The sequence below is a fragment of the Dunckerocampus dactyliophorus genome, chromosome 21 (assembly GCF_027744805.1).
Source record: "Dunckerocampus dactyliophorus isolate RoL2022-P2 chromosome 21, RoL_Ddac_1.1, whole genome shotgun sequence".
In the NCBI taxonomy this organism is placed as follows: domain Eukaryota; kingdom Metazoa; phylum Chordata; class Actinopteri; order Syngnathiformes; family Syngnathidae; genus Dunckerocampus; species Dunckerocampus dactyliophorus.
The window spans coordinates 6,703,019-6,716,497 of record NC_072839.1 but is presented as its reverse complement, the minus strand read 5'-3'; the positions used below and the strand labels follow the sequence as shown (position 1 = coordinate 6,716,497).

The 13,479-nt window shown below is 39.9% G+C and overlaps 1 protein-coding gene across 2 annotated transcripts in view; it reads right to left on the bottom strand.

Moving 5' to 3' along the window:
• Window positions 1-13,479, bottom strand: part of kcnh2b (potassium voltage-gated channel, subfamily H (eag-related), member 2b) — a 281,282-nt gene that overhangs the window by 20,787 nt on the left and 247,016 nt on the right. For both annotated transcript variants that reach the window (XM_054765236.1, XM_054765237.1), the window contains 6 exons: window positions 12,961-13,064; window positions 12,742-12,880; window positions 8,400-8,554; window positions 5,389-5,483; window positions 5,130-5,270; window positions 3,300-3,499 (listed from right to left, as the gene is read on the bottom strand). In XM_054765236.1, the coding sequence (XP_054621211.1) occupies window positions 3,300-3,499; window positions 5,130-5,270; window positions 5,389-5,483; window positions 8,400-8,554; window positions 12,742-12,880; window positions 12,961-13,064 (834 nt within the window). The remainder of the gene's footprint in view (window positions 1-3,299; window positions 3,500-5,129; window positions 5,271-5,388; window positions 5,484-8,399; window positions 8,555-12,741; window positions 12,881-12,960; window positions 13,065-13,479) is intronic.

Here is a 13,479-nt window from a genome sequence, read left to right as displayed (position 1 = left end):
AATATATATTATATTCTTTATAAGGTTTATGGCAAACAAAAATGGAATGAGAGTCAGTAGTAGTAGTTTGTTTGTTCAGTTATTTTGCACAATGGACTTTATTTGAAGAAAAACAATTTTATGTAATAAAAGGGAATAATTTGGGGTTGTTTGGCTATTGCTACATAGCTTTATGTTGTCGTATTCACATATAGTAGATCCCTACTGTTGTTTGCATTCTCAGATCATCAGTAACAGAGACGCCCGTAAAAAAAAAAGTCAATTTTTGACACTCTAATCCAATGGTGTCCAAAGTGTGACCCGGGGACCGGGAGCTGTTTTCTTATTGGCTCTCAGCCACCTATCAGTATTGGACGATTTCCGTGAAAAATCACAAGATCGTCACGTGCCGAGACTTGCTTTTCAACGGCGATCACCTGTGCCTATCACTATTGCAGCCTGCAGCGATCCTTTCGTGCAGTGTAGTGTCTTGACCTAACTAACATTTTCGGCAGCGTCACCCTCCCATTTTCACCTCCCACAAAACAATAACGAATCACGTCTGCCGTGTGGAACTTAACTACCAACGCACAACGCCACAACGCCACAACGCGGGGGTAGCACGTTAAAAAAGCTTTAATACGGCATTTGAAGAACAATTGACTGAGTGTGGTCAGTTTTAGAGGTTCCCGGTGTGATCGTCATTCAAACAGCAGCTAACGCAGCCATGTGGCTAACACTGTGTGTGTGACAGACAGAAGGCTACGCTAATAACGTGAAAAATAATTGAATTCATCAGATGAGACGACCAGCCTTTCTCAGCAGTGGAAGACACAGAGTTCAGCGAGTGCTTTCTCACGTACCTGGAAGCTCCACCACTGGACTCTCACATCCAAGTCTCCTTAAAGAAGGCGTCTCATTCTCTGGAATTTTCACCAGTCATATATGCTCTCTTCAAAAAGTAAGTCAAATTTGTTTTTGTCTAAATTAAGGTGATTAATTGCCACCTCCACCCCTATTTTTTGGGTCCCCTGGCAGTCAAGGGACCCTGGAATTGTCCTGACTTTTCCCCTTTATACGGCACCCCCGGCCAATAGGACTCATTATAAATAAATAGAAAAATGTATCATGAATCCATGTGATCAGTATCGGCAGCATAAAACCCTGATCGGAGCATTCCTACTTTTAGCACATTCTAAAAATAGAATTTAACAAGAAAACTAAAAAAAACAACAGCAATAATGGGAAAAAGGCAAAATATTCAGAGAAAAATAAAATATTTAACTAAATATAACTAAAATATGTAATGTTTTAGAAGTTGTAATATTATGAGGAACAAACGAAGAATAAAGTTGCAATTTTAGGAAATTTAGGTTGGGTAAAAGTAAAACAGTAGTATCTCGCATTATGTTAACCTCCTTTTACGTAAATTCCACTGAAAGTAAAGAATTTATGTAAAGTTTTTGCATCGTATTACGTAAGAAATTCCATATAACGTAAAGCGTCAAGTCGGTGGAAGTTCAGAAATTCGATTTGAATAGCTCACGCGACAGAGAGAGGGAAACATTTTCCACAACTAACAGAGTACACGAGGTGACGCCTTCTGATGCTTCTCGCTCTCATTGGCTGATTATCGGGGCATCGCCTACGCTCTCATCTCATTGGCTGACTTATACAGCACGTACGTGAGTTTGTGTGAGAGACATGCTTCTCCCTCCAACCTCCCTTCCTCATCGTAGTCGCCCTTAAACTAGTTGATTGTTTTTGTTTTTCAGTTTTATTCATTTACAGTAATCTTATTTATTACCTTATTTTATATTGGAATGTTACTCTACTATGTTTATGCTAACGTTTTCTTATATTTTCCCACCATATTTGGACTTTGAATATTTTGAAGGGCCAAAGGGGTGAGTTTGGGAAGATCTTGAAACGGATTAGGCTATTTAGATGTATTTTACGCTTCGTATAACGTAAAAATCCTACAACGTAAACGTTCTCGGAACGGATTATTTACGTTGTAGGGGCGTCTACTGTATTACGATAAAGTCCAAATATTATTAGAAAAAAATACATTATGAGAATAATGATATAATTTTACGAGAAGAAAGTAGAACTATTTGTAAAATATTTTTTTTAAAAAAGGAAAAATGAGTAAAAAAGTGTAATGCAAGGAGAAAAAGTTCATACTAATAGTACGCTTTGTCACCTAAAGCACACAAGGCTGAGATATTAACTATAAAAAACCTCCTTGCATATCTAGGTGGGTTGGTTTAGAACATGTAAAAGTAGTCCCTGCATCTTTAGATTTTTCATTATGCAGCCAATGGTGGAAAATCTTTGGACACCCCTTCTCTAATCAAACCTGGACTGTGTCTATGGCGCTACTGTACTTAACATGACTTGTCAGAAGTACCGTCTGTTTGCAATAAACTGCTTTGATGTTTACGCCCTTACTCACACAACACAAACCAAGAGGAAGTCATCAAACCAAATGCCTCCCTCACTCACGGTGCAACCAGAAACAACACAACACGTAAGACATGCGGCACACACAATGCAACACTTGGTTTCCCAGCAAGCCCTGCAGAATCACGATAATCACTACAAAATAGTGTTGTCTTGCACGCATATCGGCGTGTAAGCGTCTTTCCGTGTGGTAAAGTTGAGTTGTGTGTCCCACATGTGTTACTGGTGTTGCACCGTGAGCGAGGGAGGCATATTTAGGTTATAGGGCAAATGGGATGGGTTTCTACCAATAAACGGACTAATTATTGGAAATTATAAGGACAAAATGGTTGAATATGTGGGGACCGACTGTATTGTTTATTGATAGCATTTGTTTGACTAAAATCTTTGTCCTGTGTGTTCTTCTGATTATATTATCATAATCAGCAAATTTAAAATGACAAATTCATTCAATGATCTTCTATCTAGCAATGTATTTTACTCTTTTAAAATTTGCAGTATCGCCCACCCCTAGTTTGCAGAGCGAAAAAGTCAAGTAAACTGATATCGACGCACAGTGTTTGTCGGATCAATACCAAATTTCGCAGTATCGCCCACCCTTCTTGACAACAGTCTTTGTTTGCATGAGATGGAGTGTGTGTGTGCTATTTATAATACTCACATCATTCCTATTTTCTCTGATGTTGTCGGACCATGCATGCTGAGACAAAGTCTTCCAATCATCCTATTAATGTACAACGCAGGCTCAAAATACTCCTCTAGCCTTTGTGTGCGTATTCATGCGGAACACTCACGCAATTTGATGCAGAGACTTGGTGTGCACACGGTAGTACATGCGGATCACGGATACTCACAGCATTCATGTCGATGCCGTTGGTGTAGGACCAGGCGTGTTGGAAGTACTCCTCCAGCCTCTGCCTGAGGGGGTTGGGAATCTGGTGGAAGCGGATGAACTCCCGAACTCGAAGCATCTGGGTGTGGTAGCGGGCCGTCCCAGAGTACAGCCGCTGGATAATGGCTGAGACGTTCCCGAAGATGCTGGCGTACATTAGAGCTTTTTGGAAGAAATAGGAAGTTAGTGTTGAGCCATTCGGTACGTGATACAATGTAAGGATTAGAGAACATTAAGAGAGTGTGTTTAATTCGCAAGCAATAGTCGAGAAAACACACCAATGTTCATCAAACAGAATGACAGTCTTACTCACAGTACGAACAAAATAAGCATTAACGGCAAACGTGTAACTTTATTATTTACAAAATGCCCGCAAGGCATGCTGGGTGGTCCAGACGCTACACTATGAAGGCACACTTGTCACAATAGCAAAAATACAAATAAGCCACTTAAAAAAAATTCACTTTTTCCTTTTTTTTAAATTAATCACTCCCTCCAGGATTTTGCTGGCTTTCTTGTGCCTAAAATGTCTGCTTTCAGAGCAGCTTTTTCACAAAAGTGTGGCAAAAGCTGCAATGTTTTAAGGCTTGTTTTTTTCAGCCTGTGATTTCACGAAGTGGTCTTCTTTTTCGTAACCTCGACCCTAAAAAACACATCAGCTAATGTAGCAAAATATGCTTTATTTGCAGATTAAACTCAGACAGGGCCTTTTTCGCGATGCCTGATTTTCCAAAAAGGGTTTTCACAAAAATTGTGATGGAAGTTGCGGTGTTTGTTGCAATAAAATTGCGGGAGACGGTAAAAGTTGCAATAAATTGTTGTGATTTTCCCTCTGTGTAATTACAATAGGGACATATGTTGAAGAATAACTTATTAATGAACAAATATAAAGAGCAAAAAGACTGAGAAAACAACATGCCACACAAATGTGCACAATATTTATATTTATCCTTGTATCTAGCTGTGACACTTGTATTTATTTGCTGACATCTCCTCACCAACAGTTACTTTTACACAAATGCATCCAAACGCCACTAAAGGCTCCCTTAATGTCACTTGTCCATTGTAAACCTTCCTTAATGTTCCAACACATTACCGTAGTTCACCTCCGCTTTCGTTGGGAACACTGGGGAACTCTTCAGCATGATCAGTAGGGGAGATTTTAGTTGGTGGATGAGAGACGAGGAGAGATTATCGTTACATGTCACGCATCTCTGTCAACATAAACAAGGAAGTGAGGACGTGGGTGGGCCATGCAGGGGCACAGTTGATTGGTTAGCCAGTTGATGTGTGCTTTCGAGCGCTGCTCAGGGTCAAATTCTTTTGCCGACAACGACGGCAAAAGAATTCGCGGGGATTGGTTGAATTTACGAGAATTTTACGAGAACATTAAATCAGACGCTCCAGGATTTTACGTTATTTTGTTCAATTAGGACAATTTGACAAGTTAGAAATAAGGAATACATTTATCATTCCCAATGTTACATACAGTACGGCATACGTAACATCGCATTTATTTGACATAAATCAGTAAAACGATTTAGCCTCTGTTGGACAGTGATTGTTTTATGTCATTTTCTCCGTCCCTCCTTGATCCTGTTGTCATGACAGATCCTGCTAACCTTCCAACCCCTGTCAGCTTCCATTATTGTCCACATCCACTCAGTATGTATGTTATGTGTGCACGTATGTGTGTGACTCGTCTTGAAATCTTATTTTAAATGGCGCCATTGACATACTTGTCATTGCATCCTGTCAAGTTATTGTCCTCGTGTGCACACAAGATACTTACATCCTATAAGCATGACACAGATGGAGAAGATCTTCTCCGAGTTGGTGTTGGGGGAGACATTTCCAAAACCCACACTGGTCAGACTGCTGAAGGTGAAGTACAGAGCTGTAACGTACTTGTCTTTGATGGAAGGTCCTGAACCTGGAGTACCCAGAGGAGTTGCACAAGTTTTGTTAAGGTAACCGTATTTGTCTTGTACATGCTGTGTCCTTCAAACTGCACACACCAATGCCAACACAGCTATTCAGATTCTAAGTACCTGGGATGGAATCATTGAAGTGTTTTCCCAGTTGGTCCCCCAGCGTGTGGAGCCATCCAATCGAGCCGTTCCTCTCTACGTTACCGATGGCATACCTGGGAGGAATAAAGACCGTTCTAAATATTGAATGATGACCCTGTGAAGCAGCATTCTTTAGTATATGACACGTTCTCCAAACCTGCAGAGATCTTTGCAAGCATCTTCTATTCTATGTATATTTAGAATTTGTTTGTCGTAGGTAAAATGGAAATTCCGTGGTTGTCATTGGTACATTATTGAGGTGTAGTGATGATAAAATGAATCTTGGATAACATTTGGCCTTTTCTTGATTGATTATTTATCCTGGGTTTTGTGGGGGAAAAAAGGGACATGGAAACCTAACTGGAATATCATCAATTTATTAACTTTAATGAACTTTTAATTAAATGATTTGCTGTGGAAGTCATTGTTGATGTGCTGTTTGCAAAATACGCACACGATTTCTGCTACACAGAAAATATCGACAAAGTACAGAAACTTTGGAAACCCAATAAAAAAAGTCACTTTTCATGTCCTCCGTTTTCACACGTGTTAATTAGTGCCTTCTGTTGCAAAGCAAGAAGCTAGGCTATACTTATGGGGCCAAATTACACCACATAAATTACGCATTATTGCGTAAATTTTGACGTTAAAACCACGTGGTGTCCAATCATCACAACTGTTATCACAGGTTTTATTTGCTGCTGTTTTTCATGAACTTCACATTGCACAGTTATCTTTTTACATGTTTTTTTTTAATGATATGGCGATGATTGAAAACAGATTTTGAGAAAAATGTAAACATTTTTTATTTAAATTTTGACTCCCTTGTCAGTCCACAGTTTTGGAGAACGTGTCATATACAGTTCATACTTTTCCAGAAGGAAAAAAAAACCCATAACAAACACATAACAGTAGCAACTAGGAGTTCAGTATCTCTAAAGTACGATACTGTACAGTACTAGTACGTAATAAACACATGTAGTTATAGTTTGTGGTGCAACGGTACATGTATTTGTATTCGTATTTTTCGATTTATTCGAGAATTACCAACCAGCAGTTACCATTTTTTTTTGTTTTATTTTAAAACTCATTCAGGCTGTTTACAAAAAAGCTAAGAAGTTTTATGTTTTGCATCTTGCATCACCCAAAATAAACCGAACCGTGACCTTAACACCGATGTACGTACCAAACTGTTAATTATGGCGTACCGTACTCCACTCCCACAAATTACCAGATGTCCCCTCTATTCCATTGTGTTACTCTCTTCCATTTTTCACACATCAGCCTATCCCTCCTTCACAAAGTTCTTATTGCACTGCAGTTCATGCGTCCAGTGATCAATTTTATGTATTCGTCATCCTGTTTAGGACCTGGAGCCTATCCAAGCTGACGGATTACACCAGCTGCCACTCAATCATGGCACTTGTGAAAGGGGACTTCACCCCTTCTAATTCCAGGATTTTATTTGGCTCAAATGTCTAAAAAAGTTATACTCAAAGTAAATGCAAAGCTGTCCTTGAACCATTTTGGAGTAGAGGCTCTTTTGAAAGCTGACAAGCTGAATTTTGCTCCCTAAGAGTCAGAATGTGTCCGAGTCTTACTGACACTGACAAATAGGAGTTTGAATACACAAAAGAAGAAAGATTTTTACAGGCTCACCTATTTTTTTTAGAAATATGTGCCTTCAAAATAACCAATTTGGAGGTATGGACTGAAAAACACAATGGGGCCACAACAGTGTAGCTATTTAGACATTTTCCAATGATACGACAAAAACTGTGTATTTTACACAGGTTTTTCTAAAGTTAGGATCAATGTTCCATTCAGGGACTCTCAGCCACACGAGTTCAGGGTTCACTCCATGCAAACAAAGCTCCATGGCTTCCTGACACAACGGGCTAATAACAATGCTGATATGTTTGATTGAGCTTGGCTGCATGACAGCTAACACATTTTCAGTCAATTTGATTTCAATTAATTATTGAACAATATGTTGCATCGTTGAACCCGCTTAAGTCGGTGTAAGTTAAAGTGGGGAGGTGGTTGCTTTTTTTGGCGAGGCCTAGTGGCCGCAATAATTCACTGAGTTGAGCGCTTCTGACGTAGTTAGGCCCACACCGGACACTTTTTTAAATTACAGAATACTTTCTAATACACTTCTGCAAAGATGATCATACTATTGATACCTGTGTGAATTGAGAAATATGGTATTTTAGACAACAGTGTTGTTTAATTAGGACAGTAATTATTTCTAGCTTGGAGACTATAGCTGCTGCGTCAGACACTGACTAACTAAATACCCAAGTATAATTTTCAGGCTATTTTAATTCATTTCTGAAAACAAAAAATAAGTTTTGGTGTTAAAATATGTCTGTTTGATACATTTCTACACACCAGGCATGAAATCATGCCTAAAAATTGTGTCCCTTCGAGAACAATCTGACATTCATAAACCAGGTAAGTTGTTATAGTATCCATATATTTTTTAAAAATGACTTATTTCTGCTTCTGTAGCTTTAGTTTGTCTCCTTGTTGGTGTAAACATTGCCCCCCCCCCCCCCTCAGAAAAAAGGCTTGCTCTAATGATCCCTCAATCAAAAATGTTTAATCCTGTGAACCGGAAGAATTATTTTTTTGCACGTATGAAAGCTTTTCTGTCATTGTAATCAAAACATACAACAAAATTACTGCATATCATGTCATTTATGAGCACATATATCAACAAGAATCAAAATAAAAACATGAAATGAGGAAAAAAGGTAAAAGTTCTCCATATGGTTCAAGTAAATGTGCATGTGCAAGTAATGTTTTATTTTTAGTAATGGTTATTCCGAGGGCCGTCGACGTGAACAGAGAGGTATAGGACAGCACTTGCTATGAAGGACGCCTCATTTGACCTAAATGATGTGCAGGTTTACCAGTGAGTATTCTTGACATGTGCACGTTCATTGCATGTGATGGTGCATGGGGTCATTGTGAGGGTGTTGTACCAGATGCAGGCCAGCCAGTGAGCGATGAGGGCAAAGGTGCACATGAGGAGGAAGAGCACAGCTGCGCCGTATTCTGAGTAGCGGTCCAATTTCCTCGCTACCCGGACCAGTCGTAGCAGACGAGCCGTTTTCAGCAGGCCGATCAGAGTGGTGGTCTGAAAAGGAGGAAAAGACATGAAGTCATAAGAAATTGTGCGGGCAACTTCACTGCCGATTAAGTTCATGCAACTAATAGAGTGAATAAAAATTACAGTGGAACACATGCAGTACAGTGGTGTGAAAAAGTGATTGGGCCCGTTCTGATTTCATCAAACAAATTTAAATATTAGTCAATGACAACACAACTGAACACAAAAATGCAGTTTTTAAATGAACCCCCGCCCCATTTCTAAAGCTTTGGGACTCCAGCCAACCACAGTGAGAGCCATCATCCACAAATGGCAAAAACACGGAACAGTGGTGAACCTTCCCAGGACCGGCCAACCAAAATGACCCCAAGAGCACAGCGACGACCCATCCAAGAGGTCACAAAAGACCCCACAACAACATCCAAAGAACTGCCGGCCTCACTTGCCTCAGTTAAGGTCAGTGTTCATGACTCCACCATAAGAAAGGCACTGGGCAAAAACGACCTGTATGGCAAACTTCCAAGACAAAAAACACTGCTGAACAGAAAGAACATTAATGCTCATCTCAATTTTGCCAGAAAACAAGAACTTTCGGAAAATACTCTGTGGTCTGATGAGACAAAAGTTTAACTTTTTGGAAGGTGTGTGTCCCATTACATTTTGCGTAAAAGTAACACCACATTTCAGAAAAAGCACATCATACCACCAGTAAAATATGGTGGTGGTAGTGTGATGGTCTGGGGCTGTTTTGCTGCTTCAGGACCTGGAAACTTGCTGTGATAAACAGAACCATAACTGGCCCAACCTGTTATTAGGCTAGGGGCCGATCACTTGTTCACACAGGGCCATGTAGGTTTGGATATTTTTCTCCCTCAATCATAAAAAGTGTCATTTAAAAACTGCATTTTGTGTTCAGTTGTGTTGTCATTGACTAATATTTAAATTTGTTTGATGATCTGAAACATTTAAGTGTGACAAGCATGCAAAAAAACCAAGAAACCAGGAAGGGGCAAACAGTTTTTCACACCGCTGTATGTCAACAATCCATCTGTGTCGACCGACTCATCAAGTCCCTGATTACCACAAAGTGCCCTCCTAACTACGTCGACATGTCAGTGTTTCCATGCATTCATTTATTTGTGGTGGTCCGCCACTGATAAAGTTGTACCGCCACAGATAGATTTGAGGCTATCTTTTTGTGTGATGGCCAATTATGCAAATTTGATGATGACCTCATCTTGCGCCTAACCAATGCCACAGATAGGTTGTACTCCTGTGGGGAACAGCATGGATGGTCGACCAATAGGGGAATTACTTTGAAAAATGGGTCCGTAACATAACATCATCATTATCGCTAAGCAGAGTGAAATGACAACAGCAAAATAACTAATTGTGTTACACTTCCTGTTCAGTGCAGAGTTAGCTTCAAAATAAAAGCCTGGCAACATAATGCACCCATTGTTCGCCACCGGAAGAAAGATTGAAAGAAGAAGTATGAAAGCTTTAATGTCATGATAGTCAAGACTTAAAACCAAATCACTGGATCAGCTATGTTCGAGAAAAGTATCAAATCATATGAAAACAGAAGAATCCAAATAAAAATATGCACAAATCGAGGAAAACGATGTTAAACTCCCTCAAGTGTGCAAGCAATGGCTAGTTTTGGTTTCGGTTATGTCGACAACCGCTTGTGGGCGTCGACATAAATGGGTTCCACTGTACTGCGCTGACAGAGTACTCCTGTGTGTGTGTGTGTGTGTGTGACTATGAATGTGTGAGCCCTCATGGTAAATAACTGTATGCTGAGGATAATCTGCAATTTCTCGGCTCAGTGGCCGTTTCTGGCCAGCATCAAAGAAATGAGCCTACCCAAACACTATTAGAATGTTGGGGAGTTTCAACACGCATATCACCCTTTCCATAAAAATGCAATAAATAACATATGCTGATTTTAAAACTTATATAAATATCATTAAGCAGAGATTAAGTACCACTTAGAATTACCGTGGGCAGAGCTGCTGTGTGGAGTGACTCAATCATCCTCAGCATCAGTGGTTTTCGTTCTCATTAGGAGGCATCCTCAGAGGGTCCCTTGCTTACTGACTCTTGGTGAACTTGTTCCTCCTCGCCTCTTTCACACACACCCCGTCATTAAATATCACTTACAGTTTCAGATACTGCCGTTGATTTAGCCTTAATGTTAGTTACTGCAAATGTAAACGTGTATCCATGTGTGCGTATGCCGTACGTGACCAGACCCTGCAAACATTCCAGGATCACACTGCCCCGCTTCAAAAATATTTTTACCGTGCAGGCGCTTTGTGATCCTCTGCATGACAGTTGTGCTTTTATTGTTGAAAATTCCTGTTTCCACCAGCATTCCCTGTTTGTGTTTTGCAGGCAGCTTTGTGTAGTGGCTGGTGGTGGAGCAACGAGGCAGGTGGACACAATCTGCAATTAGTCCTGATTGAGCTAATCTGCACAGCAGTGTGTCATGACTTGTTCTGTGGATACACAGGTTGTTCATGTGCTTTCTGCCTTCCAGTGGAAGAGCATTTAACTGTGCTGCCTGGCACTAGGTATCACTTGTATAGATAGTTGAACCACGCTACATTATTTGTACTAAATATAATTTTCACACCATTTAAGTGAGATTGGATAATTTCCCATGGTAGATCGGAGGATTTCTCACTGCGCACCAACTGGTTGGGCATTACTGCTCTATTCTGCTTGGTAGTAGCGGCCACGCTAAATTTGATTCCTAATTTTTTTTGCATGTTTAGTCTTTTGTCGCCCTTTCTTAGAGGTAGGTTTTTGTTACGACCTTTTCCCTCTTTTTCTCCAGCATCTTCCTGGACTGCCTTGTTGCTCAATTCCAAGTTATTGTTGCTTCCTGACCTTAAGATGTGCTCGCTTGGACACATTGAGGTACAATAATCCCCCTTTTATCGCCGTTCATTGGTTCTAGATCCGACTGTGATAAGTGATAATTTCCGCAAACTAGGATTTGTAATTTATCAATCGAATATTCATAGAAAACTTGTTGACAACCTTCTAAATATGTTTAACACTATTGGTGCTCTCTAGACATGCAACAATAATAACATTGTCTCCTTTACAATGTATTACCAAATATAATAGAAATAATAAGAAAATAAGTAATTTAAGACATAAATAAGACAGATGCTTGTGTGTTGCTATAAATGTGTTCTGGTGCTGGGGGGGAAGACAGGAAGTGACATTGGGGGTTCAGAGTTGACTTTTAGCATGGCATTGGCTACGGCTGCAACAGTAGGGATGGGTACCGGTAACCATACTTTTATAGGCACCGACCAAATTCAAACGATACCATGTTTCGGTTCCGAAACACTTTAGTGTCATGGCGCCGCTGCTAACGACATTCGATTCACAAGCGAAAGACAGTCAGGGGTTGTTTAAAATAATTTAAATTGAATTACTCTGACTCTTATACATATGGTCTTTTTGGTCTTATATTTGAAGTTATGATTTGAAAAACACTACTTTTTTTCCCCTCATTTACCCGACACATTAGGTGTACAGGTACTTGCTTACTTCACTAGAGAGAACACTAACTACATTCACGATGACAGCACCATGTAACAGGTAAGTAAACAAACATACGGCAGCTACTACCACAATGGGGAATAATAAACGCGGAACTTTAGCAAAGCATGCTGCGAAGTTGGAAACACTCCCAGCATGCCTTGTGGCACCTTTTTTTGTAAATGGTTGCTCAAAATGCATGTTTGCATTGTTCTTTATCCTACTAGTAGTAGTAGTTGCCCTGTGTATTTACAGTATCTACCTGTTGTGTGATAGTTCTAGCGTTATTTCTTATGACATCGTAAGCCAAATTTATGTTTAATAATGACCACCTACAATTTTTGATGTATTAACAAGCTCATTAGAGGTTCCATTTTGGCTAGTACTTGCCCAAATATAGATCCAGCTCCTTTTTAAGCAAGCGGAAGTGAATATTGACCATCTCTTGTGTCATATAACGTTTTTTAACACTTATGTCTTATATATAAATGTAACCTTGAACATTTCTGCATGTACAGTGTCGCTCCTGGACAAGCATCTCTATATGTACCTGCCAAGTTTGTGAGAGAATGTTATACTGTAGCTCTCCGGCTATCTGGAATATGTTACGTATCTCCCCTTCCTTCTGCCCTCTCTCCAGTGTGGCATACCTCCTCTCCACTGCGGTAAATGAGAAGGTCGAAGGGAATGGCAGCCACCATGTCAATGAGGAACCAGCCTTTAAAATAGTGCACGGCGATACGCACCGGGTGGCTCACCACCTCATCGTTGGAGTTGACATACGTGGTCCTGTGAAGAAGAAATCAGTCACAACCAAACGACACGGCACAGGTTGCATCACAGTAACTGCTTATAGATGTCATTTAGACCTGAAGTTGATGACGATGTCAATAATAAACATAATGTCCACTATGAGGTCCACCACATTGAGAGGAGAACACGAGTAACCACAGCTCTGCATGGCTGCTTCTTCCTGAGATGAAAGGATGATATAAAAAGACAAGAGAAGATCATAATCGCGCTGCTAAAATTAGACGACAGATCTCGAGAGTCTACCGCCCGCAGGTAAGTGAACATATACTATCAGGATAAAAAAAGACCAAAATTAGGAATAACACACAACAGACTGGAAGACTTTAAGTTTGCTGTTTTATCACTTTTTACATTTTGACAAAGTTCCATGTCCAAAATGATTTATACTCATTGTCCAATGTTGTAAGTGTATACAGTTGATATACCCATATTTTGGGAGTTTTGATCAGCTTTTTATTTTTATTTTTTTTGTGGGAAAACACATTTTGTCCTTACAATCTCCATAATGAAGCTTTTTTTTTTAAATTTACACCCTTACTCACACATCACAAACCAACAGGAGCTTAAGAAACCAA